The sequence below is a fragment of the Eschscholzia californica genome, unplaced genomic scaffold (genome assembly GCF_041429995.1).
Source record: "Eschscholzia californica isolate CP2 unplaced genomic scaffold, dmEscCali1.0.p SCAF_2, whole genome shotgun sequence".
Taxonomy (NCBI): Eukaryota; Viridiplantae; Streptophyta; class Magnoliopsida; order Ranunculales; family Papaveraceae; genus Eschscholzia; species Eschscholzia californica.
The window spans coordinates 8,178,965-8,204,833 of record NW_028238309.1 but is presented as its reverse complement, the minus strand read 5'-3'; the positions used below and the strand labels follow the sequence as shown (position 1 = coordinate 8,204,833).

General features: G+C 35.8%; 3 protein-coding genes and 1 long non-coding RNA gene across 7 annotated transcripts; 1 reads left to right on the top strand and 3 right to left on the bottom strand.

Annotated features, from left to right (window-relative positions):
• Positions 1-1,032: 1,032 nt before the first annotated feature.
• Positions 1,033-7,713, bottom strand: LOC147555881 (uncharacterized). Of its 4 annotated transcripts, XM_086663588.1 has the most exons (9): positions 7,302-7,662; positions 7,140-7,218; positions 6,768-6,949; positions 6,261-6,706; positions 6,096-6,161; positions 2,439-2,635; positions 1,573-1,763; positions 1,400-1,469; positions 1,033-1,223 (listed from the first exon to the last, which is right to left on the bottom strand). In XM_086663588.1, exons 4-9 carry the CDS (start codon positions 6,364-6,366, stop codon positions 1,131-1,133), a joined length of 723 nt encoding a protein of 240 aa, XP_086519714.1. In that variant the 5' UTR covers positions 6,367-6,706; positions 6,768-6,949; positions 7,140-7,218; positions 7,302-7,662; the 3' UTR covers positions 1,033-1,130. The 4 variants fall into 4 exon arrangements, 1 of the variants encoding a protein (XP_086519714.1); XR_015235038.1 differs by lacking the exons at positions 2,439-2,635; positions 6,261-6,706; positions 6,768-6,949 and adding exons at positions 3,625-3,689; positions 3,792-3,896 and having other exon boundaries at positions 7,302-7,713; XR_015235037.1 differs by lacking the exons at positions 2,439-2,635; positions 6,261-6,706; positions 6,768-6,949 and adding an exon at positions 3,625-3,689 and having other exon boundaries at positions 7,302-7,713.
• Positions 7,714-14,275: 6,562 nt separating this feature from the next.
• Positions 14,276-15,735, bottom strand: LOC147555880 (uncharacterized). The gene is made up of 4 exons (XM_086663921.1): positions 15,600-15,735; positions 14,856-15,046; positions 14,682-14,751; positions 14,276-14,481 (listed from the first exon to the last, which is right to left on the bottom strand). Exons 1-4 carry the CDS (start codon positions 15,714-15,716, stop codon positions 14,401-14,403), a joined length of 459 nt encoding a protein of 152 aa, XP_086520047.1. The 5' UTR covers positions 15,717-15,735; the 3' UTR covers positions 14,276-14,400.
• Positions 15,736-18,678: 2,943 nt separating this feature from the next.
• LOC147555878 (uncharacterized) lies at positions 18,679-24,808 on the bottom strand. The gene is made up of 9 exons (XM_086663587.1): positions 24,465-24,808; positions 23,162-23,233; positions 22,985-23,074; positions 22,675-22,717; positions 21,095-21,201; positions 20,212-20,307; positions 19,863-20,053; positions 19,684-19,750; positions 18,679-19,034 (listed from the first exon to the last, which is right to left on the bottom strand). Exons 1-9 carry the CDS (start codon positions 24,540-24,542, stop codon positions 18,909-18,911), a joined length of 870 nt encoding a protein of 289 aa, XP_086519713.1. The 5' UTR covers positions 24,543-24,808; the 3' UTR covers positions 18,679-18,908.
• Positions 19,684-20,751, top strand: LOC147555879 (uncharacterized). The gene is made up of 2 exons (XR_015235044.1): positions 19,684-20,327; positions 20,538-20,751. It is a non-coding gene; the product is annotated as an uncharacterized LOC147555879 (long non-coding RNA).
• Positions 24,809-25,869: the final 1,061 nt, after the last annotated feature.

Below are 25,869 nucleotides of genomic sequence, written 5' to 3'. Positions count from 1 at the left end.
CGACCATGCATTCGTTGATCCCCTGATTTACTGTATGTTATGGACTATCCGTAAATTTCTCTAAGTCGTGGTAATTCGAAGTGATAGCATATTGATGAAAAAGTGGGTCTGTTTATTCAGAGACAAAGATTACTTCTAATTGAACTTGTTTAAGAAAGGGTTAGCCCTTGTGTAAGGGTGTAGAAATATAACTTCGTCATTTTGGGTGAAATCTCCATGGATGTAAAAAATGAAAGTTGTATTCAAAATCTTTGAACATTAAACTGTATTATAAATTACTACCCAACCCCTTCCTTATACTCAATCAGGATTGTCGAAATCATTCAACATCCTAAATAAAAACAAATGAGTTCCCATTTCCTTCATTTAGACTCACCATATGCCACTATAATAATAAACTCAACAATACTTTTTAGTACCAACGGCAGCGGATTGTGGTCAGAGTGGTTGTGATGAGAGTGGTGGTAGTGAACATGAAGAAGAAAGACTAGGATAAAACTAAGTTTCAAGTAGAAGAGATGCATTGTTAAATTTATCCAGATATAGAAAATTCAATTGGGATTAAATAAAGAGAAGAGAAAGGATGAGAGTAGATGGAGCATGGGGGAGGAGAGGATGGAGGAGAGATAGAGAATGCAGGAGAGTTAGAGAAAGGAGGAGAGAGAAACGACAGTGGTAGCAGATGTGGTGGTGGCCGGGTTGGAAAGAGATGAGGAAGAAGTTTTGCTGTCCAATAAAATCTGATAAAACCCGCAATTTACCTTCAAAATTTTATACTCAAAAAATAATTTATTTTCCCAAAGCGGCAACCTTTTTAAATGGTGAATAAATTTTAACAATGCATCTCTTCTACATGAAATTGGGTTCTGACAAGTGTGGATTGATTCCTATATGAAGTAAAAAAAAAGGAACCAACCCTGTAAAGTCCAAACATTTCTCTTCATGGGGCAGCAATAAGGTTTTGGAAGAGACTAGACTTCCTCTAACAACAAGATTCTCACATAACGACGGTAAAGAGAAGGAAGATAAATCTGATTCTCTGAACTAACATATTTATTATATAGATAAAACTTATTTCATAACAGATGTATAGCTAAAATAAACTGAGTCGCAAGCAGAACTTAAGTGATTTAGAGTTTTGCGTGTCCAGTAAGACCTCTCGGCGAAGCTTGATATAAGTTATGGATGAGCTGCTGCAACCAACCACTAGTCTGTGGGTCGTCCTGAAACATAATCATAAAGCCCAAAAGCCAAGATAAGTATGAGAAAAACTAATTGTCCGACAAGAATATAACCAGATAGTGGAGTTGGTGTTCAAAATCGAATACCAATCCAATAGAATTAGTCCGATTGTGAAAGACAATAGCAAACTAAATATGTATGTAAAATTTATACTTACACGAAGAATCTGATTGAAAGTTCCATTACGTAACTCTACAGGAAGGGAAGTTTGCAGTGCACGTCGAGCCCTACATTGAGGCAACATCATTTAGATCTATGTAGTCGAGGTTATACTGCGTAAAACACAAAAAGTAATAGAAAAACTTATAATAGAAATCGTGGTGGAATTACCTTAGATTCTCGGAAAGTCGCAGAAAACAGCGAATGATATATTTTAAAAGCAGAGGTGAAGGATGATGTATCAGTGGCGGTAACATCAATGACAAAACACGCATTAATTCAAAAAAGCGTCCGCAGGTAGCACACACGAATTGAAGACCCTCATCACTCAAAAGGATCTTTTGTATCATAAGAACAGCACCCTAACCAGTTAAAATAGACCGTTAATAAGAAACAAAAATGTCTAAACATATATTTTTTTTTTTTTGATAAAGAGTCTAAACATATATTGAATTATCAAACAAAAAAAAAGATAACGAAGTCAGCTAAAATAAGTCAAACAAATTGATGACAACACCATTGATGTTTACAGATTCCCAAATCATCAAAATCCAAATTGCGTTGCTTTACGCAGAACTTGTTTGTTTTACACATAAGTAGATTTCAAACCGATGGGGTTTTTGGAAATCCAGCAGAATCCGATCTCTCATTCCAGATCTCGATCTGGAATTGGATCACGATCTGGATCTTAACTTATGACTCTTCGATAATAATGATTCAAGAATTTAAATAGATTTTTCAAATCTTGTGGCAGAATTTAGATCCTTTAGGTGTAACCTAGAAGGAAATAGATCGGATCTTTAGCATCCCTTCGGAATTCGAAATGATTGCTAACAGTCCCCAAGGTATAGATCTGACCCGCCATCCACCTCTATCCTTAGATGTGCGAATCACGTTTCTATAAGACGCAGAGAAGCCATGCTCCAAACTTGGATTTCTTAAGCACGTCTTAAAAAAAATCTAAACGAAAGATTAACTAGGAAAATAACAAAAATGCTTGCAAAACATTTACTGATCAAGAAACTCTAGCTACTTACCAATTTCTTGGACTCAGGACCATGTTCCACGATCTGAAGGCATCGAGGTATGATCTCGATAGCCAAAAGAACTCGGATGAGTTCACTCGGGTTGATATTCTCAAAATTGAAAGCCATTTTGTTGAATCTTAGAAAATCTCCCGCACAAGATGAAATGGTTAACTGACTCTTAGATGATGTCTCTCTTATATAGACTCCTACAGAGACAGTGCCCCAAACTTGATATCACAATCCATCAATCATTTATACATTTTCCAAATATATATATATATATATGGATACTTCTTAAAGGGAAATTAGGTCAAAACTCCCTATGGATTTTTTTCGGTGAAAAAGGAGCCCTCGCTCCTTCTTAGTCTTCAGTTCCATGTCTATTTTCGTAATTTGGCTGGTAGTAATATATGGGGGTCCATTCCATTTACGTGACCCATTGAATTTAGAAGTATCGTTATACCAACCACGATTAATTTCCTCATTTTACGTTGTCTTAAAATATTTACTATTTAGTTATTGGGTCTTCGCCCCAATTTCCTATTCTTAAAATACCATATTTCTTTTTTGTGAATTGGTTACCTAATTAATTAATATGAGGGGAAGTTTGAGCCAATGAAAATTTATGATAAATTTTGACAATAGATAATAAGTGATTTAGCTGGTAGTAATATATGGGGGTCCATTCCATTCACGCGACCCATTGAATTTAGAAGTATCGTTATACCAACCAAGATTAATTTCCTAACTCTACGCTGTCTTAAAATATTTACTCTTTAGTTATTTATTAGGTTTCTATTAGGATTAAAATTCTACCGGCCAGGCCCTATATATGGGTCTTTTCTGAGTTATTTTTATTTATTTATTTATCCTTCTTCACTTTTTTTTCCAATTAATTGTTCCCGTTCTTCAGTTGACAGTTTTAGTTTATATTTTAATTCCCTGGTGCTATATCTAAGCGGTATTCAAAACCATCAACTTCTTGGGAAAATGGTCTTAAACTATTAGTAGGCTACTAAAATCTTTGAATGTAAGGTTAGCAACTTGGCTTCCACCTATTTCAAAATTAGGTCTGAGGCAAAAAAAATTATTTTTTTGGAAATGAAGAATTAAAATTGGATTGAAAAAAAGGTAATATACTAATATGTACAATGTAAATGACAAAAAGCAAAATAGAAGACCAACTTTTACTTACCCGAAGCTTATGAACCAAATATGAATGGATGTATCAGTCCGAAAGAAGCCATTAAGACATCCCAACTATACATAAAATCAGAGAAAAAATAGGAATAAGACCAAGCCTTTCCTTTCGACCAGCTATATAATTTTTTTTTGAGAAAAAAGACGATTGATTGCACACACATTTTTCATAATCTTCGAAAGTCGGACTATATTTTAGCTTCCAAGTGCCCCAACAGAGTTACATGGATTCATATCTGAAGTAGAGAACTCCTCTGGACTTTTACCCTATTGATTGAAAAACAATTCTTTTATGTTCTTCGACGAGAACCAAGCTAAATGCACTGAGTACAAGAAATGTATTTATAATATAGAAGAACAATCACATCGGATGTGAAGATGTCCTATCAATTTCCTCGGTTTTTTTTTTTTTTTTTTGCAGAAAACACATCTATTGATCAAGTTAAAGCCTTCCAGGTGTAGGTTATCAATTGGGCAATGTCCATAGGAGGCACGAGCAAAAAGAATTAAAATTAAGCTTGGCAATGGAAGGTTAACTTTGTAGCCGAAGCAAGGATCCGGACTCTGGTGTAGAGTTATCTAACAAACCTTCTGATTTACTCCCTAGTCCCTTCGTCTCATATTAAGAGTCTCACTTTCCTTTTGGAGATGTCTCATATTAAGAGTCTCACTTCCTTTTTTATCATATAAAACCCATCCAGCTTCCCACAATGCCCTTACCTTGAGTCAACTATAATTTGTTGGAATTAGCTAGTACTTGCAATAAAAACACTTTGATGTTTAGTGAGGTGGAAAAATGAGTTAACTATAATTTGTTGGAAATAGTACTTGCAATAAAAGCAGTTTGATGTTTAGTGAGGTGGAAAAATGAGACTGTTAAATTTAAGATTTTTTTTCTACAATAAATAAGAGTACAAATGGAAGAACAAACTATATGAAAAAAAGTTAGAGTTCCAAAGTGTTGTGGGACTCTTAATATGAGACGGAAGGAGTATGATAGATCACTTTTTCCATCCCGTGCTCAGTGTTGGAGGTGTAGAAGAAATTACTACGGATTTCCTTTAGGGGTCGACACTAAAAAGACAAATGCACAATGAAAAATGGAAGACAGTGTATTCATGTTTAAAAACCGATTTCCATGATACCTAAACTCTGGGACAGCAAAGTGGACTCCAAAGGAATAAACCGGGTTGCTTGGGACCTGATATGTAAGGATCTCCAGGGAGGAGGCTTGGTGGTGAAGAATCTAAGAAAAATGAACAATGCGCTGCTATCCAAATGGATTTGGAGATATGCAATGGAGAAAACGACCCTCTGGAAAAGAATTGTGCAAGAAAAATTCGGAGAGAAAAAAGGAGGTGCGAAACATAAGGTGCCAAAAGAGACGTATGGTTGTGGAGTCTAGGAAGGAAGACAACAACAAAGATATATTGCATTCCATTTTATTACCAAATGGAAGCTAGGATAAGGAAAAGCGATAAGTTTCTGGTCGGATATTTGGTGCATTAAATTCCCTTTGAAGGACAGATTCCCAGCTATTTTTTACCTCTCAGAGAGAGAACGAAAATGTTTATCAAATGTTCAATTGGAGCCAAGGGACATGGGAGATCAGACTAAGAAGCCTGAATGATTAGGAATTCCTATCTCAACAAACTTTATGGAGACAACACTTACTTATCGACTTACTGAAGGGATCGAAGATTGCAGAGTTTGGATAAGAAGAGAAGGTCAATTTGCCGGTGTAGCATTGCTAGAAGAGACTATCTCGACAGACTACACTTACCCCCAAGAGGCAAGAAGTGCCACAGAATATCACATGGAGTCAAATTATCCTGACCAGGGTGAGTTTCTTAGTATGGACAGATTTGAAAAACAAAATACTCACAATTTTGACATGCTTAAGACAAGAGGGGTGTCAATTCCAAATAGATGCATTAGATGCAAAAAGGAAGAAGAGACTGCAGATCACCTTTTTTCACATTGTGAAAATGCCCGATTTCTGTGGGATATTTTTATATCCAAGTCAGGAAATCAATGGTGCCCTCTAAAGACGAACAACGCAAACATTACTTCAGTGGCAGTCTCTCAGAGCAGGAAAGAAAGGAAATAGCTATGGACCACTCGCAATTTTGTGGACAATATGGAAGGATAGGAACGAGAAAAATTTTGAAGAGTCCAATCCTAATAGTAGCCTCGCAGTGGAGGACATCCTGGCTCATCTATTTCATTGGAGAAAAAACAATATCTAGGCAAAGAACAAGTCATATATTGACTTTGTCACTAATTGGGAGGCCATAATGCTGTAACAAATAGCGTTACACTCCCATTCTTGTTTTTATTTTTTCCTGTTTTTTTGTCTACGACTCTTGTACATCTATTCTTTTATAAATATTAATTCAAAGTTTAAAAAAAAAACTACACATTTCTTTATCTATAAATGGTGGAGAAAAGGATTCAGACCCCTACCTAGCGGTACTTCTTCCTCCGCTAAAACCGTAGCAGGATCGTCAACGATAAGCTCAGGTTCCCTCTCTATCAAAACCATAACCAACTAGAAACATTAGGTGGTACAACATAGAGTATCGTTAAAAGAAACCATGAAAACTTAAAATATAAAGCTAATTCACTAACTCTGGAAGACTTTGCGTGTAAAACTGAAGTTTGATCCATCTCTAACTTTCATAGCTATGTTAGGGTCAATCATACACCGTTTCAAAGATATCTTTGTCCCTAGCATTATGTTATTGATCGTCTACACCAAAATCTAAGTGAATCATCTTCAAAAATAACAAAATACGCACAGCAACACATCAATTTTTTTTCCTACCAGCGCCTTGCGCACTTAAATAGTCATAACTCTCTCATCCTAAGTTCAATCGGCTATATCTATACCTTTCTGGAATCCACTAGAGATTAACTATAAGGTTGCTTAAGACTCGAAAATCTTCTGAAACTTTTACTAAACTCAAACACAGTACAACAGTTCACCTGTTTTACTGACAGTACACTGCATATTCTAAGGCTCATACCTTTCTCCTCCGAACTCCACATGACATAAATGATACCTTTTCAGAAAGCTGACATCTTGATCTACAACAGTCGTGCTCTGAGAAAGTCCATTAGGATGTTCTCGAAGACCCAGGTTGTTCGAAAAAAAAACTGCATTGTGCAGTCCCTTGTTTCAGCTTAATCGAATTGAACTCCAAATAATCTCTACACTTAGCATAACATCTCAGTCCTTAGCATTCCAACAGTAAACTCAAGGTATTGGACTATCCGCCGTATTTGCAACTTTAATATATAACCTAAACAATATCAATCTATACCCAAAATCATATAAATTCATCAAAAATCAACAATAGACCACCTGTATTTACTTAATTACCTTGGTTATCTTCACAAGACTATCCTAACATTATTACTAACCGAATTCCCAAATCTTCCTAATCATGAAAATCCCTAAAATCCATAATTAAGCATATTATTGTCACCATCAAGTTAGAAAATTACCTTAAGTTAGATAATTGAGGCTAAAATTAGCTAGTCATTTGATGAATCCCTTTCAATTTCCTTCCCATTTCAACATTTTCTACAAAATTCGAAATCATAGATCCATAAAAAAACCTAAATTACAGGAATTTTGTCGAGAGAGAGAAAGAGAAATTCACTTACCAAAATTCCACAAAAAACCATGCTTAGACCACTTTCTTGAAGCTTGAATTTGATAAAAACATCCCTTCCCATTCGAAATTCCACCCAAAACACACTCTTTTTCAATTTGGTATGGTTCAAACCCTAGCCTCCATTAGAAAAAGTCCAGAGAAACTAAAGAACACGGCTTAATAGTTAATCCTAAGCTTAATACATGTTTGGTTCCTCAATTTTAGCCGGATACCAAATTCCCCTCGCATTTGCACTCATTGCAAATTAAATCCCTGCTTTAATTTGACTCAAATGCAAAATAGATCCTCATCAAACCTTGTTATTTCATTCACTTAATCCAAAACCTGGATGTTATATTAAGGCTACGCATAAAGGTCATAATAGTCTTACTACCATGAACTTTAATAGCTTTTTAAGTCACTCGAAACATAAGTAGTCCATATCCTTCTCTTTACCTTCACTTAAGGTTTTTACCATGTTATTTCGTTATCGATATATATATATATATATACTAGGTGTCCATCGCGTCCTACGGACGCGATAGATCCCTTTTGACTACGTCATTGTTGATGTTTTACATCTTAATGTCAGAGAAGATACAAAGTGAAACATACAGAAAAAATGACTACAAAAGAATTGATAAGAGAAAGAAAACTAAATCAAATAACAAAACGTGAGAACCCATTGTCTCATTAACTATGCAAAGAAACGGATCTTGTTTAGGCGGGTAGTTATTCGGTTTAAAAAAAAAGAGATTTAAGGGATAAAGTAGTGTCTTTAGGTCGGTAGAAGAGAGATGGAAAAATCTGGAAAAAAACGTGGGTGAATAATTGGTTGAGGGAGAGATTTGAGGAAGAGAAAATGGGGGACTTTGAGTTGGTTTCTAACTAATTTATCTAATTGAGTGACACATGGATAGGTGATTAAAATAACTGAATTTTGTATCAATTTAAGCCATTAGATTAATAAACTAACGATGAAGATCGGAGGGACACAAATATCCAAGACATAAATCGACGGTTCTGCTCAAAAAACACTATTGTGCTTTATATAACAGATATTCGGTTTAAAAAAAAAATTAAGGGATGGAGTAGTGTCTTTAGGTCGGTAGGAGAGAGATGGAAAAATCTGGAAAAAACGTGGGTGAATAATTGGTTGAGGGAGAGATTTGAGGAAGAGAAAACACCATTGTTCTTTATAATATATATATATATATATATATATATATATATATGAATGTATTTTGTGTACCCTATTTTATTATTATGTAATTTCACAAGACAAATTTGTTCTCAGAAAGAATTACCTAAAACTTTGAACACTTAGTGGCAAAATCGTCTCGAATGTGTTATAATTTTGTGTGAACTGTAAACACGTGGTGGTAGAATCAACTCGATCGCGCTATCTGCAACGATTGTTTGACCATGCAGTGGTTGATCCCCTTATTTACTTTATATTATGGACTATCCATAAATTCATGTCATAGACTAGGCTCAAGTCTTTGTAAGTCGAAGTGATAACACATTGATGAGAAAGTGGGTATGTTTATTCAGAAACAAAGATTACTTCTAATTGAACTTTCTTTAGGAAAGGGTTAGTCCTTGTGTAAGGGTGTAGAAATATTAGTTCGTCATTTTAGGTGAAATCTCCGTCGATGTAACAAATGAAAGCTGTATTCAAAATCTGTGAACATTAAACTGTATTATAGATTACTACTCGACCGTTTCCTTATACTCAATCAGGATTGTCAAAATCATTCAACATCCTAAATAACAACAAATGAGGCCCTATTTTCTTCATTTAGACTCACTATATGCCTGTATAGTAATAAACTCAACAATACTTTTTAGTACCAATGGAAGTCGGTTGTGGTCAGAGTGGTTGTGATGAGAGTGCATGATGGTGGTGAACATCAAGAAGAAAGATTAAGATCAAACTAAATTTCAAGTAGAATAAATATATTGTTAAATTTATCACGAGATGTAAAAAAAAATAACTGGCATAATCTATTATAAATTCTTGAGGGGGGGGGGGGTCTTCGAACTCCAAAAAATTAAACTATTTGCTTTTAGCTCCTCTTCTCCACCGCCACCAACTCCCATCACAACCACTCTGAGAGAGAGAGAGAGAGAGAGAGAGAGAGAGAGAGAGAGAGAGAGAGAGAGAGAGAGAGAGAGAGAGAGAGAGAGAGAGAGAGAGAGAGAGAGAGAGAGAGAGAGAGAGAGAGAGAGAGAGAGAGAGAGAGAGAGAGAGAGAGAGAGGGAGAGGGAGAGAAAGAGAGAGAGAAAGAGACGTTAATTAAAACAAAATAATTATAGGAAATCATTACATAGGATGAGAATTGATCAAATCTAAGTCAAATTCGATCAATTTTTTCACCTGAAATTAAGTATAACAAAACATAAAGATTTCTGCTGACTGGAATAAAATCTTTTTTTGATAAAGGATATTGTCTAGAACTCATTCCCAAAATTTAAAATATAATCTTTTTTAGAAACAATATAACCTATTTAAAAGAAATAACCATCTCTTTCTTAGAAATAAAATAAATAATTTAATACAAAAAGAAACAAAAGAAATTGCAAGAACTAAAAAAAAGAATTAAAATCTCTCTCTCTCTCTCTCTCAATGAAACAACTAATTTAAGGAAAAAAGAAACAAAAGAAAATAAACAATAAATAGAATACCAGAAAAGTTAAGGCGTCTAGAATATAACAATAATTAATATGGAAAGTCGGGTGGCATATTTGGGGAGAGCTCCTATAGAACCACTGAGTTAAAATTTCGTCAAATTTGATTGATACAACTGCTCGTGACTTACCTCATATGGAGGAACTTTAGCCTTCCTTGTAACTTAGTTTTGTTGAGTTTTATCAACTTCATTATGTATTCTCATTTGCCTTTTCGGCCTATATATGAAGTCTAATTCCAAAAAAAAAAGACTGCCTTAGGGCACGGGATATACCCAAGTCTTTTAATAAACTTGAACAGTCGTTCAACCATTCTAAACCCTAAAAAACAAGAGAAAATGAGCCAGGAGAGAGAGATGTTACGGAAGATGTAATGAAAAGAAAAAAACAAATTGAGTACTAATAGTGTCAGGAGATCTAGATGAAGAAGGAGAGCTAGAGATGGAGAACAAATCATCTCTAGCTCTTAGAGTGGAGAAAAGAAAAAGCCAAATCATTTAACTCAAAATTATTTTACCGATAAATTAAATTAAATTTTAAAGGAAAACAAATCATCTTCTTCTTCCTCATCTCTCACTACTGACTCAAGCTACCACCTCCAACTCTTCTTCTTCTTCTTCTTCTTCTCCTCCTCCTTCCTGATGTAGACGTAACGAAAAATACAGGAGATAGTAAAATAAAGGGAAGAACGATTAGAATAACTGTAAATACTTAAGCTTTGATTGATTTGTCTCTTCAAGATGTGTATAATAAAGACAGACTGGACCTTCTTTTATAGGAACTTAGACTCTTCTAGATAGACTTAAACTGGATTTTCTAAAATAACGAAAATACTTAAACAAAGCAACTACCTAAACCTAGACTTAATAAGAATCTTCTTAAACTTGGATTTTTTCTAAAACCTTAATAGCTTGGCTGAGTGGCCTAGGTGGATGACCGACCAAGAGGCTCATTGGCGGTTTATCCGGCCGGTCTTATCTGCATTAGCCTCCCCTGCTTTCACGAGGTTCATCCCAAACCGTTTGTGAAGGGCGTTCAATTCCTTGGCACCTTCTTCAATTGGTAACAACGTCATAAGCTTCTTATTACAAAGAAATTCATAAGTATTTACACGTCCACGGTACGTCGCATTAACATCCGATTGCCAAGGTCTCCCTAAAATAACGTGGCATAAGTCCATGTTCGTCACATCACAAGTAACTTTGGCCATGTAGATTGAACCAATAGAAAGCGAGATTGTACATATGCCATCAACACGTGTAGTAATACCAGGTTGTATCCACGCGGTTCGGTAAGGGTTCGGTTTCGGCATTGTTGGAATTCCCAAGTAATCGACAAGTTTGGTAGAAATAAGATTCTCTACACATCCGTTATCAATAACAATAGTACATACCTTATTCGTTATAGTGCCCCGTGTAACGAACAAGTTCTTTCGTTGAGAGTGTTCCTTCTCATAAGGAGTAAAAAGAACTTTACGAGTAACCAACATAACTTGATCACCTTTGTCAAGATTGGTGAGTACCTGTTCGACCTGTTCTTCGCCGGAATCTGACTCAGATTGTTTCTCCACAATATTGGCTTTGCCTCTAGATGGACAAGCATTGGAATAATGACATGTTTCATAACAACGATAACCACTTAACCGGGGGAGGCTTCTTATACGGGTTATCGGCCGCGGTTTTAGAGGCATCATCGGTCAATTTAGTGTGATCAGAGTCTTCCGATGTTGCGCGGACTGGTTGATTCCGTATTGTATGGCCACGATATAGGGTTCATGAATCCGCCTCAAAGGATCGTGCAACGCTGATACATTCAGAAACTGACGTGAAGGATCGTAGATTAACGAGGCTTTGAAGATCGTTTCGAAGACCGTCTTTGAACTTTTCCACCTTCATTGATTCCGAATCGGGTAAGCTAAGTCTTGTGCTTAGGCAATGAAATTCAGAAGCATACTCTTCGACAGATCGTCTTCCTTGTGGGCAATCAAGATATTCAGCGCATAGTTGGGTTTCATAATCCGGAGGGAGGAACCTACCAACATTAATGGTTTCAGTTATAACCAAGAAGAAAGAGAAGGAAGTTTCAATAGCCGACGTTCGAATTCTTGTTTCCACTAAGTAAGAGCGGTTTTAGATAAATAATCGGTGACCCATTGTACCTGTTCTTGACCTTGTACTTGCATGACGTCGAAAAAAATCTCTAGACAGGAGACGTAATCTAAGTACTCTTCAATATTTATAGACTCGTCATGAGATGGTACTTCCATTCGAATACGATAAGAGGGGCTAGAATCGAAGAGGATCCTGAATGGTTGTTTTCGGTGTCGATCGAGTGAGTGGATTGCTCGAGATCGATTCTCGGTGGGCGAGTCACGGTTGGGGTTAGAGTTGATGATCCGGGAGCGTTCGACTGTTGTATAATGATGCAATTTATGTTGGGTTCGGGTTCTCGGGTTTGTTGAGTAGGGTGGTTGTCGAGGGGTCGGTTGAAGGAGACGTGTGTGTTCTCGGTTTTGTTGGGTGCGATGGACTGTGATGAGGGGGTAAGACGAAATGGCTTCCGGATGGACTGGTGGGTAATGGGGTCGGGTTTGATGCGTGGAGGGTTTTCGGTGAATCGGTTGTAGTACGTGGGTTGGGTAATGCCGTAAAACATACGAGGGTGTGGGTGTTCCGGTGTGGAAATGGGTCGGTTGGGTTCGGACTGCTGGGTTGGGTTCCTTGGTGGAGTTTCAATGGGTCGATTATAGTAGGTGGGTTGTGTATGGTAGGTTTGACCAAAGGTGGGTGTCGTGGGTAGTCGGTTTTCGACGAAGGAAGTGTATGAGGGTTGCTTGTCGGTGAAGTAGGGTTGTGTGAACATAGGTGGAACGATCGTGTTATAAGGTGTCGAAGTGTCGACGGCGAGGGGGTTGGTGGTTTGGAATGGTTGGTTGGAGAAGGGGGTGAAATAAGTGGGTAAGTGGGTGGCCGTGAGGTTGAAAGGTGGGTTTGTGATTGTGTGGCCGAGAAGCGTTAGTATTAAGGGATCAATGAGATTAGGGTTAGAACTACCAAAAAGGTTGAATGCGTGCATGGTGGGTGTAGTGATGGGAGTCGGGTACGTGGTGGTGTGTTGGACGGTGAATGGTGGTGTAGAAGAGGATGGTGGTGTAGAAGAGGATGGTGGAGTTGATGTACGTTCGACGGTTAATGGTGGCGGTGTGGGTATAGGAGGAGAAAATTTTGGACTCATACCTTCGAGTTTTAGGTTGAAACTTCTGATTGCCTCATTGATTTCACTAAGTTGGTGATCGATGCAGTCAAATATTTTGATGCTCTTTCTCTTGTATTCGTCAAACGAGTCTTCTAACTTTGAAACCGATGATAATCCTTCTTTTTTACAGGAGTAGTTGGAACAGTAGGGTTTACCATTGTAAATAATATATAAGAAAAATTATTGTTCTGAATACCACTTGATGTAGACGCAGCGGAAAATAAAGGAGATAGTAAAATAAAGCGAAGAACGATTAAAATAACTGTAAATACTTAAACTTTGATTGATTTGTTTCTTCAAGATGTGTATAATAAAGAGACTGGACCTCCTTTTATAGAAACTTAGACTTTTCTTGATAGACTCAAACTGGACCTTCCAAAATAACTACCTAAACCTGGACTTGATAATAATTTTATTAAACTTGGACTTTTTCTAAAAAAACCCTAATATCTTGGCCGAGTGGCCTAGGTGGATGAGTCGGCCGAGAGGCCCTTTGGCGATTTATTCGGCCCGGTTTTATCTACATCACTCTCCTTCCAACAAAACCACAAATTTCATTCATCCTTCTTTTCTATATACTCCTCCCTTTCATCTTTCCCCAAACAAGGACGTCGGGTATTTCTCCCAAACAAGGTTGGGTTTTTCCTCCAACCAATCTAATACCGATTTCCAGAAAAAGAGATACTTTCCTTTCGCTCGAAAAACTAAAGAGATAAGAAGAAGGGGGGAAAGAGGGAGGAGAAGAGAGAGGGAAATGAAGGAAGGGAGTGAGAAAAAAGAAAAGAAACAATGGTGGTCGAAGGTGGCCGGTAAAAGATTCCGAAACAATTAAGGGTTGGCTTAAATTTAAAAATGCATCTCTTCCACTTGAAATTGTTAACCATATTTGAAATAAAAAAAAATAGATTCTCACCAAAATAGTTCTCTTCATGGGGGAGCAATAAAAGTTTGGAACAGACAAAACATTCTGTAGTCATGATGGCTACAAAACCCTAAGTTTTAACAACAAAATTTGCACATAATGGTAAAGGGAAAGAAAGAGAAATATGAAAAATTACTTTCATCTGAACTAACTCACAAGTTTCTAGATAATACTTATTTCATAACAGATGTATAACTAAAACAAACTGAATCTCAAGCAAATTTTAAGTGATTTAGAATTTTTAGGGTCCATTGAGACCTGCTGGAGCTTGATATAAGTTATAATGGAGCTGCTGCAACCAACCATTAGTCTCTGGGTCGTCCTGAAACATTATCATAAACCCCAAAGGCAAGACAAGTAAGAGAAAAAAAATTAATAGTTCAATAACAAGCTAAAGAATAAAATAATAAATTTGTCGGGGTTTAGGCCTCTTTCATGTTGTCGGTTTTAGACCTCTCTCATTATGGTTCAAATTAGGCGGTTATCGTGCTCATCACATATGTATGTAAAATTTATACTTACATGAAGAATGTAATTGAAAGTTCCATCACATAACTCTGTAGGAAAGGAAGTCTGTAACCCAAAACGTGCCCTACATTGAGGAAATACCATTTCAATGTATGTAGCCAAAGTTATATCACGTAAAATATAAACGTAATAAAAAAACAAATATATTAAAAATCGTGGTGGAATTACCTTGGATGCTCAGAAAGTCGCAGAAAACATCGAACGATATGTTTTAAAAGTAGAGGTGAAGGAAAATATACCAGTTGCGATAACATCAATGACAAAACACGGTTTAATTCTGTAAGGCGCTCGCAGGTAGCACACACGAATTGAAGACCTTCGTAACTCAAAAGGATCGTTTGTATGATTAGAAGGGCAACCTAACCAATTAAAATAGACTACTAATAAGAAACAAAAATGTCTAAACATTTAGTGAAATATCTTGCGAAATAAATAAAACTAAATAAGTTAAAAAAAAATTGATGACAACACCATTGATGTTTACAAATTCCCTAAACATCAAAACCCAAATTCCGTGCTTCGCTCAGATCTTATTCGTTTTGTACAAATTGATTTCAATTCAAAGGAGTTTTTGGAAATCCTGTATCTCTCATTTTAGATCTCTCAACTTATGACTCTTCTTTAATGATGATCTCAGAATTTAAGTAGATCTTTTTATGTGTAATCTATAAGGAAATAGATCAGATCTTTAGCATCCCTTTCTGTTTTTAAATGATAGCTAATAATGCCCAAGGTACAGCTCTGCTCGCTGTCCACCCCCTATGGGTATGTGCGTGAATCACGTTTCTATAAGGAATAGAGAAGTCATGTCGCAGAATTGGATTTTAAGCATGTCTTAAGAAAATCTAAAAAAAGATTAACAGGATAAAAGCTTGCAAAGCATTAATAGATCAAGAAACTCTGACTACTCACTAATTGCTTGAATTCGTTCTCAAATTCCATGATGCGGAGGCTTTTGGGTATAATCTCAACAGCCACAAGAAGGCGAATATGTTCACTCTCATCAATTTGCCTCAAATTGAAACTCATTATGCAAAATCTCACAAAATCTATAGAATGTGATGAAATGGTGAACATACTCTAAGATTATGGCTCTCTTATATAGACTTTTACAAAAATAGTTACCTAAACTTCATACCACAATACGACAATCATTTATACATTTTCCAAATAGATATATGGATGGTTTTAAAATACCATATCTTTTATTGGATATGGTATTGTAATTCCAAAAACATGTACAAAGGTATTATCTGATAACATTAATTGACGGTCACGATTCAAATATCTCACTATCCAAAACAAGAAACCTATTAAAAGTTCAGGTTCATGTTTTTTTGTCAAAAAGATGAAATTATCTTTTTCTTCTTCTAGGCAGCATGAAAACTTTAGAAATAGGCTTCAAGGACAATTTTAAAAGCCCCCTCATTTTTTATACCTTAAATAGCCTTTGTATCGACTTTGCAATATGATTTGCAGAACTTTGCAATCTGGTTTGCAGAACTTTGCAATCCTATTTGCACTGCTTTGCAATCTCGTTTGCCTTGCAATGACTTTGCGAAGCTTTGCACACACTTTGTAATCTGGTTGGCAGAGCTTTGCAAACTGGTTTGCATTACTTTGCATTCTGATTTGCAGAGCTTTGCAATCTGGTTTGTGGAATTCTGCAAACTGGTTTGCACTGCTTTGCAATCTGGTTTGCACTACTTTGTAATAACTTTGCAATCTGGTTTGCACCGCTTTGCAATAAGGTTAGTTTTTTTTTTTTTTTTCTATATTTGATAATTTACAAAAATGCTACAGGGACCTATAAAAAGTTGATAAATCCTTTTTAACCAAATGCCAAATTTGTTATGGAATTTTGGCCTAATTTTTTCATTGTGAAACTAGAAATCTATAAAAGTAAAGTTATTTCGAAACTAGAAACCTATAAAAGTAAAGTTTTCATTTTTAAACTAGAAAATTAGAAAAGTTACGAGGCAGATTCTTAACGGTTCTAGTACTATCGTTGATGATACATAAAATGGTAGCTCCTTGACTATCGTCAATAAGTCAAAAAATGACCCAGTCCTGTCTCAAACACAACCCTGGTAGAAACAACCAACGGATCAACCCGTCTGAAGGCAACAGGACCCTGAGCCCAAAAAGATTCGCCACCTAAGCCCAGAATCGGGAGGTCGGCAAGATCATCTAAGGAGCTCCGACCCAGTCCTATCTCAAATACAACCAGGTCTGCCATGGGATTCGTAAGGAAAGTTGGGGGGTCTGCGTAAGCAACGCCGATGTCGTACACCCTGAACACGGGAAGGCAGATGTGCATCGCATGCTTACCGACTTCATCCCAAATCTTCCAAAAGATCTCAGTCGGCTACGATCTTAAGTGTTTGATTAACGTGAGCTTCAAGAGTCCCAAAGGAGGAAACATCCACAAAAAAAAAACTACCAACTCGACAGGATATCTACGAAGGATCCTTGAACATAGGAATTTCTAAATAGCCAAGATACGAGATAACACAAAGAGGAACCCCTAACTACGAGATAGTAGTTCTAATACAACACGGTGGATCTCAACCGGTTCAAAGCAGCCTATAAAAGAGCATGCATCACCTTCAACAAGGTAAGTTCCGAAAGGTTCAATCAATTGTCAATCTTTAACTGCAAAGGGTAATCTGACTGTCTTGAGCGTCGGAGAGGTTTCCGAACTCTTTGCAGGTTTCCTCCCAGATTCCAGGAGCAAGAGTGGGAACCAAAAGAGCAATATCGTTCATTCAGACGCGATCCAACATCAAGTCTCTTAGTTCAGACTGAAAATCAGATTGTCATTTTTTGACATCAGCAATCGTATCACAGTCACAACAAGAATATTAAATACCCAATACCCATTGGTTACTTAATTATTCAGTAGAAGGGGAAGTTTGAGCCACAAAATTTATAATAAATTTTCGGTAATAGATCATAATAGTGATTTAATTGGTAGTAACATATGGGGTCCATTCCATTTACGTTATCCATTGAATTGTTTTGTTATATGACGAAGATTAGTTTCTTAGTAGTTATCCGTTATTGGCAGATTTCTTAAAGTAAATTTAGAATTAGGAAAGTTGTTAATTATCAAATTTCTATTAGGATAAGGACTCTACCAACAATGCCATATATACGGGTTCTTCGTATGTTATTTAGGTGAACATACTTTTATTTATTTATTTATTTGTACTTTTTCTTTTTCACTTAACTCTTTTCATTCTTTAGTTATTAGTTTTAATTTATATTTTAATTCCCTCGTGCTACATTAAGTAGTATTCAAACCCATAATTTCTTTGGGGAATGGTGTTGTAAAAATACTTTTTCTTTTTATTTAATACCTTCTTTTACTTAATTCTTTCCGTTACAAATTAGGAAACATCGTCCCAAATAAATCCTAGACTGTTACAAAAAGACTCGTTGCTGATACAATTATAACGAACAAAGGGCGTTACAAAAAGATCCATGGCTAATACAATTGTAACGACCAGAGCTAGTTACAAATAACTTTTTGTAATGGCTTTAGCCCTCAAGGCCGTTACAAATATATTTAGCTCAACAAATCTGGAATACTATGTGTAACAGGGTTACCTATTTTAAACTGTTACAAATAGTTTCCGGCGCCAAATTGAAAAGACTATTTGTAACTTTTGATATAGGTTGAGCCGTTACAATTTTTTTTTCGAAAACATTATGTGAAAAACAATTTCGTTTTGCCGTTGCAATTTTTTTGTTGAGCCGTTACAATTTTTTGTAACGTTTCATATAGGTTGAGCCGTTAGAATTTTTATCGGGGTTTTTATTTTTTGTTTTATTTTGTCTTGTAACCAATTTCGTTTTAAATATTAATTCAAGCAGTTTCAAAAAAAAAAGCAACCGCAATATTAATTATGCAACATTTTTATTGTGTTTTCTTGTTTGAAAATGAAAAAAAATCAATCCAAACAAGATAACTCAAACCCAATTCTAGTTTGAAAGAAAGCTAGCTTTTCCATTCATTCATAACCATTAGTTTTTGCAACAGAACAGAACAGAACAGAACGGATATCGATAGGGAGATATAAGAAATTATTGACAAATAGAATGACTTCATTCGGACATATAACTGAACTAACCACATAAAAACAACCAAGACTAGCTAGTAAACTAGTTGCTTGCTTCTAGCGGAAAACAGTGTCGCCGAGCAAAACCATATTATATTTAGAAGTTGGGCGGTTGGCCAGCAAATGGACCAACCCCTCCCCCAGATTGATTTGGTGCGCCTCTTTGTCCAGCTGATACGTTATGTAATAGTTGTTGTAACCAGCGAATGGGAACTTCTTCCCGCTATTAAAACGAAAAAAAAAACCCAAAAGATGATGAGAATAACATATCAAACATTTATATAACAGATTAAGATGATTTGAAGCTATAACCTAGGAGATATTGGAATTGATCATGATTTAGTGTTTTCAGAGGCAGGAGACTGAAATGAGATGAAATAGTCATGAGGAAGAACTAGGAACGCATAATTAGAGTACACTGCTCAGGAAAAACTATATTTATAGGAAATGTACTTCACATACTTATTTTTCTTGTGATTTCCTATTGAACAACTAAAGTTTACTCCGGTAATTGGATTACCATGACATGTTTCTCAGTTTGAACATTGAACTACCGCTCAAGATGTCCATGTTTTAAGTTGAAGGTCTGTTTGTGTCCGAGCTTGTGCGCGTGTCCGTGTGTGTGCGCTCATGTGTTTGTGTGTGTGTATGCTTGTGTGTTTGTGTGTGTGTGTGTGTGTGTGTGTGTGTGTGTTTGTGTGTGTGTGTGTGTGTGTGTGTGTTTGTGTGTGTGTGTGTCTGTGTGTTTGTGTGTGTGTGTGTGTGTGTGTGTGTGTGTGTCTGAGAGAGAGAGATAGACCAACAAATGATGATAGAAAATTACATGGAGAAATAACGCAAGATATATATGAATTTCAGATTTTTATACTTACAAGATGGTCAAAGAACGTTCCATCTCGTAATGCTTTCGGAAGGCAGGTTCGGAGTGCATCACGTGCCCTGATTGGATTCCAAAATCATTTGGATATTGTCAAAGAGTAGATGAGAAGAACATAGAATTTACGGAACATCATATTAAAATATCATGGTAGAACTCTCAATTTTCTTTTACCTATGATGTTCTGATAGACGCAGATAGCAACGGATGATGTGCTTGAGTAAGCGTGGCGAAGGTTGCTCAACAAGTGACTGAACTATCATTGCCAGAACATGATCGACAGCAAGGAACCGCTCTGCCGTAGCACATATATATTGAAGACCCACCTCATCCAATAGGATCTTTTGAACAATAAAGGTACCAACCTAACCAGTTAAAAAGTCCATCAGAGAAAACCATTTCTTTAGAGGAACTCGGATAATGATAATTCTTCAAAACGAAAACAAAACTAATTCAAACTTAAATTGGAAAAGGAAAAAAACAATGTTTGCTTTATATTCTGATACAACAAAAATTTACTCACTGTTTTTGAGAGTTCGGTACCAATCTCCATGGAGCGGAGACACAAAGGAATTACTTCAGTAGAGAGAAGAAAACTAATGACTTCAGTGTCTTCAATCTGCAACAGATCCAAATTAAGTTTTCTTAACCTCCAAAATTAATTAGCAGAGTACATGATATACATTATGGCAATTTTACTATGACATAAAGTGCATTTACTGCATGTCCAAGAACAAATATATGCATATTGTGGTATATACTTGGAGCCATCCTGGATTAAAAATTTAGATAGGCATACCCAATCGTGCAAAAACGAAAATCAAATACAACATTATTTGAGCTCATTAGTATATCCATCATGAGGATAGAGATAAAACAACATGATGCTAACCCAAGTATTGAGTCTCGAGAAAGTCATGATATAGTTGTTGGACGGAACTTCCATATCCTAAATTTCCAACTGCAGTTTCTTGACTAATTACTTTAAGTGACAAGGGTAATTTTCGAAGTTAATTGGCTATTGCTTTTTTGGTCTTCGATAATGAAGAATTGAACTTCTTACCGTTTTTTTCACCTAGTATGGTTTACATATTTAGAGATAAGTAGATAACTACGTAAGATCAAAGTATCTCAAGTAAATGCATCTCAAAAATTTTAAATGCTAAACAAGCTTGTTAGAACTAAGTCTTCCCCAATTTATATGTCAGTCTCTGATAATCTTTTTTCCCCCAACCTATGTTATTAAACTCGCTAGAGTACTGACTATCGCCCCGACCCATGTTCTTAAACTATCTGATTCATATTGGCTTCAAGCTCTGCTACCTGAGTCCGATGATCATCAAATAACTTTCTACTTGTATTAAATCTAACAAAGAACTAAGATGTAATGAGCAAGCATTAAGTACCTTTACGAGCGCACCGATAACACCCAAGCTGGTAAGCCTAAGATATTCGTACGGTCTTGTCTTGCAGGTAGTGTTAAGTAAAGGATATAGATATAAAGGTATGTGAGCTGCAAAAGGAATGGACATATATGTTTCATCATTTCCGAAATATCAATAGTCAAACATTTCAACCATCCAGTCGCGGGGCTGAGAATTCGAGGGTCCGCTGAGATAAAAAATTGGGGGCCCTTTTCCGATAATGTTAAATTTCTTTTCCAGTTGTAATGCATTTAGCAAAAAATCAAAAATAAACTAAGTTAGAAACTTTTTCTTATCTCAGATGAATCTAAGTTGTGTATTTTTTTTGCTCCGAATTTGTAAGCAAGAGCCACACACATCAACTAAACTTTTTCCATGAAAAAAATTAAACAGTAAGTATTACACTTCACAATTTTTAAGTATACATACCAACCTAAAACTAGTTGATTGACTATAACTAATAGTTGTTGTTACTACTACTAGTTCGTGATAATAATGAATTGAGAAAAAAATAAATAAAAAATTGACAAAGGAGAGTATCGAACTTAGACCTCATGCTTGTTCTGCAAGATATATACCAACTAAGCTACATCTCTTTTTTTGAAATATTTTACATTGTCTACTTTACTAATTATTAAACTTAATTCGAGATTTAGGGGCCCCTCGCTCTTTAAGAAAATTTAGTAGTTTGAGGGGGCCCGGTGCGACCGCACCCGGTCGCACCCCTCTCAAACACGCCCCTACAACCATCACTTTTGATATTAAAGAAACTCCTTATAACGTCAAACAATTTCATGGAATGACCTCTGGTGCACAACAGAAGCATTACAGGTTCGGTTCGTTACCCTGTGAAGCATTTCAAAGAAGAAATGAGGGTATGCATATGACTTCCACAAAAGATTGAGTGATTAGTCAACTGGAACTAACAACTTAGGAGAGCTGACGACTGAAAGGTGGATCAAGTGGGAAGCCTAACGGTCATTCTAAGTGAAGCGAGAGCGTCTCAAGAAGAAGATAAAGTAACCTGGAGAAAGGCAAAAGATTAGGAGCTGCTTTTAAAGGGCTTCTCTGATCGTCTTGACCGCCAAACCCAAGAAATAATTTAAAATTGAACGAATTTTTGAAGGAACGTATCGGCGAGGCTGAGTTTCTCAGTTTAGCCTACTATTTTGGAGAAGTTTCCACTGATATGCATTTGCACTATGTGCAAAAAGAGGAAGTAACAACTTATCATCCATCTCAGAGTAGCAGCAAGGGTCTGGAACAGTTCTAGAATCATGTGAGTTACCCCCACCGAACATGGAGCTATGTGTTTAATAGTGGGAGGGGTGTTTCAGTACTTAGATTAGGATTCTTTTGGATAAAAATTATTCTACTATAATCTGCCTCCGAAATGGAACTTGAAGAAACTCTAAAATACTGAAGCAAAAAACTCGACTCTGCCTTGAAAATTGAAACTCAGACAATACATGACGCGCAAAATTTTACTTAACTAGCCAGCTTAACTTAGAGATGAACTAGCTTCATGGAAGTAGCAAATGAACATGTGTCAGGAAAATTACCATTAAGTAACTGCACTCCTGTATCCGGGACGGAAGCTACACACTGCATGGATAAGAATGTATCCATAAGATTCAAGCAAGCAAGTTAAGCATGAAATACAAAAGTTTCACTTTTCACATAAACTAAAGTAAAAGTTGCATTTATGTTTATAGTTTATAGTAATGGAGTTGATTTAGATAAAGTTGAAACATGGCTAAATGCTTTAATGCAACACTTTCATTAAGAAAACTTCCGAAAGTGAAAGAAAATGATATCTAGTAGTAATAAAATTCAACAATAGTAAATAGTTAAATAAGACACATAATTAACCTGAAGAAGTGCAAGAGCATTGCAGACTCGGTTCGATTCTGGCACTGTGAGTTTTGGGGGTGATAGAGAAGGATATATTGCAGTTATCTCCTATAAGATTATAAGAACTTTTGTCAATCATCGTCTGATCAGAAAAATGGAGGACATAGGAAACTATCAGTAGTGAAAAAAGCAAACCTGTAAGAGTGCAGCAATTACTCCGAACGTGTGCCATAGAACAGGTGCCAAACGTGGGAAGATCTCTCGCATCTAAAATAGAAACAAACACAAAGATAAGTTCACACGTCTAACATAAATTTTAAAAATTAACTGTTCTACATTACAGCTAATCACAAAAAGAAATACATGTTGCTAAACCCTTATTAAGCGAAAGTTCCAAATGAACAATGACTGAATTGTAACATCGCACATGGCCTAGTTGAGTGTCCAAAACCTGAGTTATACGTGACGGGGTTAGATTAGTCATTTCTGATTGCATATCGGGATGGGGATTCCGAGTAACATAGTATGGAAAACAAAACCCTCTTATCAGTTTGGGTGGCCGAATAGAGAAATTGACAAAATGTTGACCAAGCTAGCATAGATGGTATTAGAGCAGACGACAACTAAAGTGGGTTAGAATTCTAATCTTCCACAATATCTAGTAGAATGTCTACGATCTGAAATATGACTTGGCGCATTTTGGGCTTAAATGCGTCATTGCCGACAGTGTCAGACTTATTCTAGAAACAGAACCTCATGCACTCAGTTGGTTGGCCCAAAGGGAAAATCTTGTAATGGGCTGACATGCCTTCACTCTAACCAACCTAACACGTACACGTTTTCGGGCTGAGACTTGCCCAATTATTCATCCGTACAACCACTCTCTGCTTACTACCCGATGCTTCTAAGATTGCTACAAATCCAATTACAGTTATATGTATACTAAGATTCAACAACCCCAAAAAATCCGAAAACAACTAAGACAACCATCTATTATGCCGTTTCGAAAAAACCCCAAATTTGTATCTAAATCTATGGATCTTGCCATATTGTTTAATACTTCAGTATGACCAGATGAAGACATAGCAATGCATGGGCTGGTAAAGCTTCTGACTAAAATACTTCAAGTCATAAAGAATTATAAAGCAAACGGCGATACCCATTCGAAAAATAAAGATCAAATTAATGTTATTTAATAATAACTAAAGTAATACTTATTAGCAAATGAAATTAAAAAATCACAACAAGATAGAAATTAGGCTTAAAAATTTGAAACAGTACAAAAAAAAAAATTAGGAAATACCCATTATAATGCATGTTCAGTTTAATCATTTGAATCCCATTTTTCGATCTTGTAAGCAAGCTAAAGGATCAATGATGATGGAAAATCCCTAATCACATTCATTCATGAAAATCTATACAACCCAATCAATGAACTTTAACTACAAGTACTAAAACAAGAAGGGTAATAAGAAAAATAGGGTTTAAGAAACAAAACCTTGGATAGTTCATGAAGGGCATGTTCACGGAGATCAGGGTTACACAAATTAAGCACCAACTGGTCGATGGAACCCATTTCTGAAGATGAATGGAGTAAAAATGATGAGATTGGTATTAGAGAATAAATAGAAATTGATGAGGAAACCCTTAAGAGATAAGGATTGAGATGAGTAATTAGGGTTTAGAAAAGAAGACATTAGTCGATTGAGAATCTGATGTTATAGATGAATGATTTCCACTTGTGTTACTCTGTTCGTTTAAAACGAAGGAAAGTCAGCAACTTTTTCTAATTTTCATTTCAGAGGGCGGGTAGTCGATGATAGCAAAGAAACGGCTTGTTTTAAGAAAACTACAAAATTGGGTCCCACTCTCTTAATCCCCACTCTTTCTCTCTCTCTCTCTCTCTCTCTCTATAATCAATATAGAGAGAGGGATTCAATGCGCTTGAAGTCCTTGAACCCTTTTTTTTTGTTTTGTTGAACTCCTTGAACCCTTATTCTACAAGAAAATGCTATACAAGTTCACTTTTTGTTTTTTTTTTTTTTTTTTTTTTTTTTTTTTTTTTTTTTTTTTTTTTTTTTTTTATGGTCAACAAAAAAAAAAAAAGTTCACTTTTTTTTCAAAAGAAAATGATACATCAGTCCCCAAAAGTTCGAAAAACAAATTAAAAATCGAAGTTATTGTGTAGTTTAGACACTTATCTTCGAGCAATCTACTTATCTAAAAATAAAAGTAAATGGTTGGATAATTTACCTCATGACAAGATGTTGTTCAAGTTTTCAATATGTGAAGTTTGATATAATATTGTCAATGATATATAAAATCACTTCTCAACAATAGAGATTATATACTCTTTAGTTAAGAATACTGCGCTTCGAACACCTATTTTCGATTTCTCGATTTTTCCTCTTGTTAGTTTAAGATGTGAAACAACCGAATTGCTAAGATTTATTTGGAGATTTGAATCTTTACGAAGGATAAAGATTTGAGACTTGATATTCGTGGATCTGAAATTTGTTTGAGAAGAATTTAGGGAGATAACGAATTTTTTCTTTATACGCAAATTGGAGTATTTACAGTTGAAATTGATCAAAGAAATTGTTTTATTCCTTGATGGTTTACAAAAGAAATATAAGACTCTATTTATAGAGTTACAATACTATTAGTTCCTAATTTTACTAGTTCCTAATATTTGATATTTCCTAATATCTATTATATCACATAGAAAGATATTTCAACACCCCCCTCAAGTCGGTGCATAGATATCGCACATGCCCAACTTGTCTACCATTTTCGAAAATATTCGACTTGAAACTGCTTTGATAAGAACATCAACCAATTGATCTTCAGATCGGATCTTTGGTAACTCTACCATCTTGTCCTCCAACTTTTCTTTAATAAGA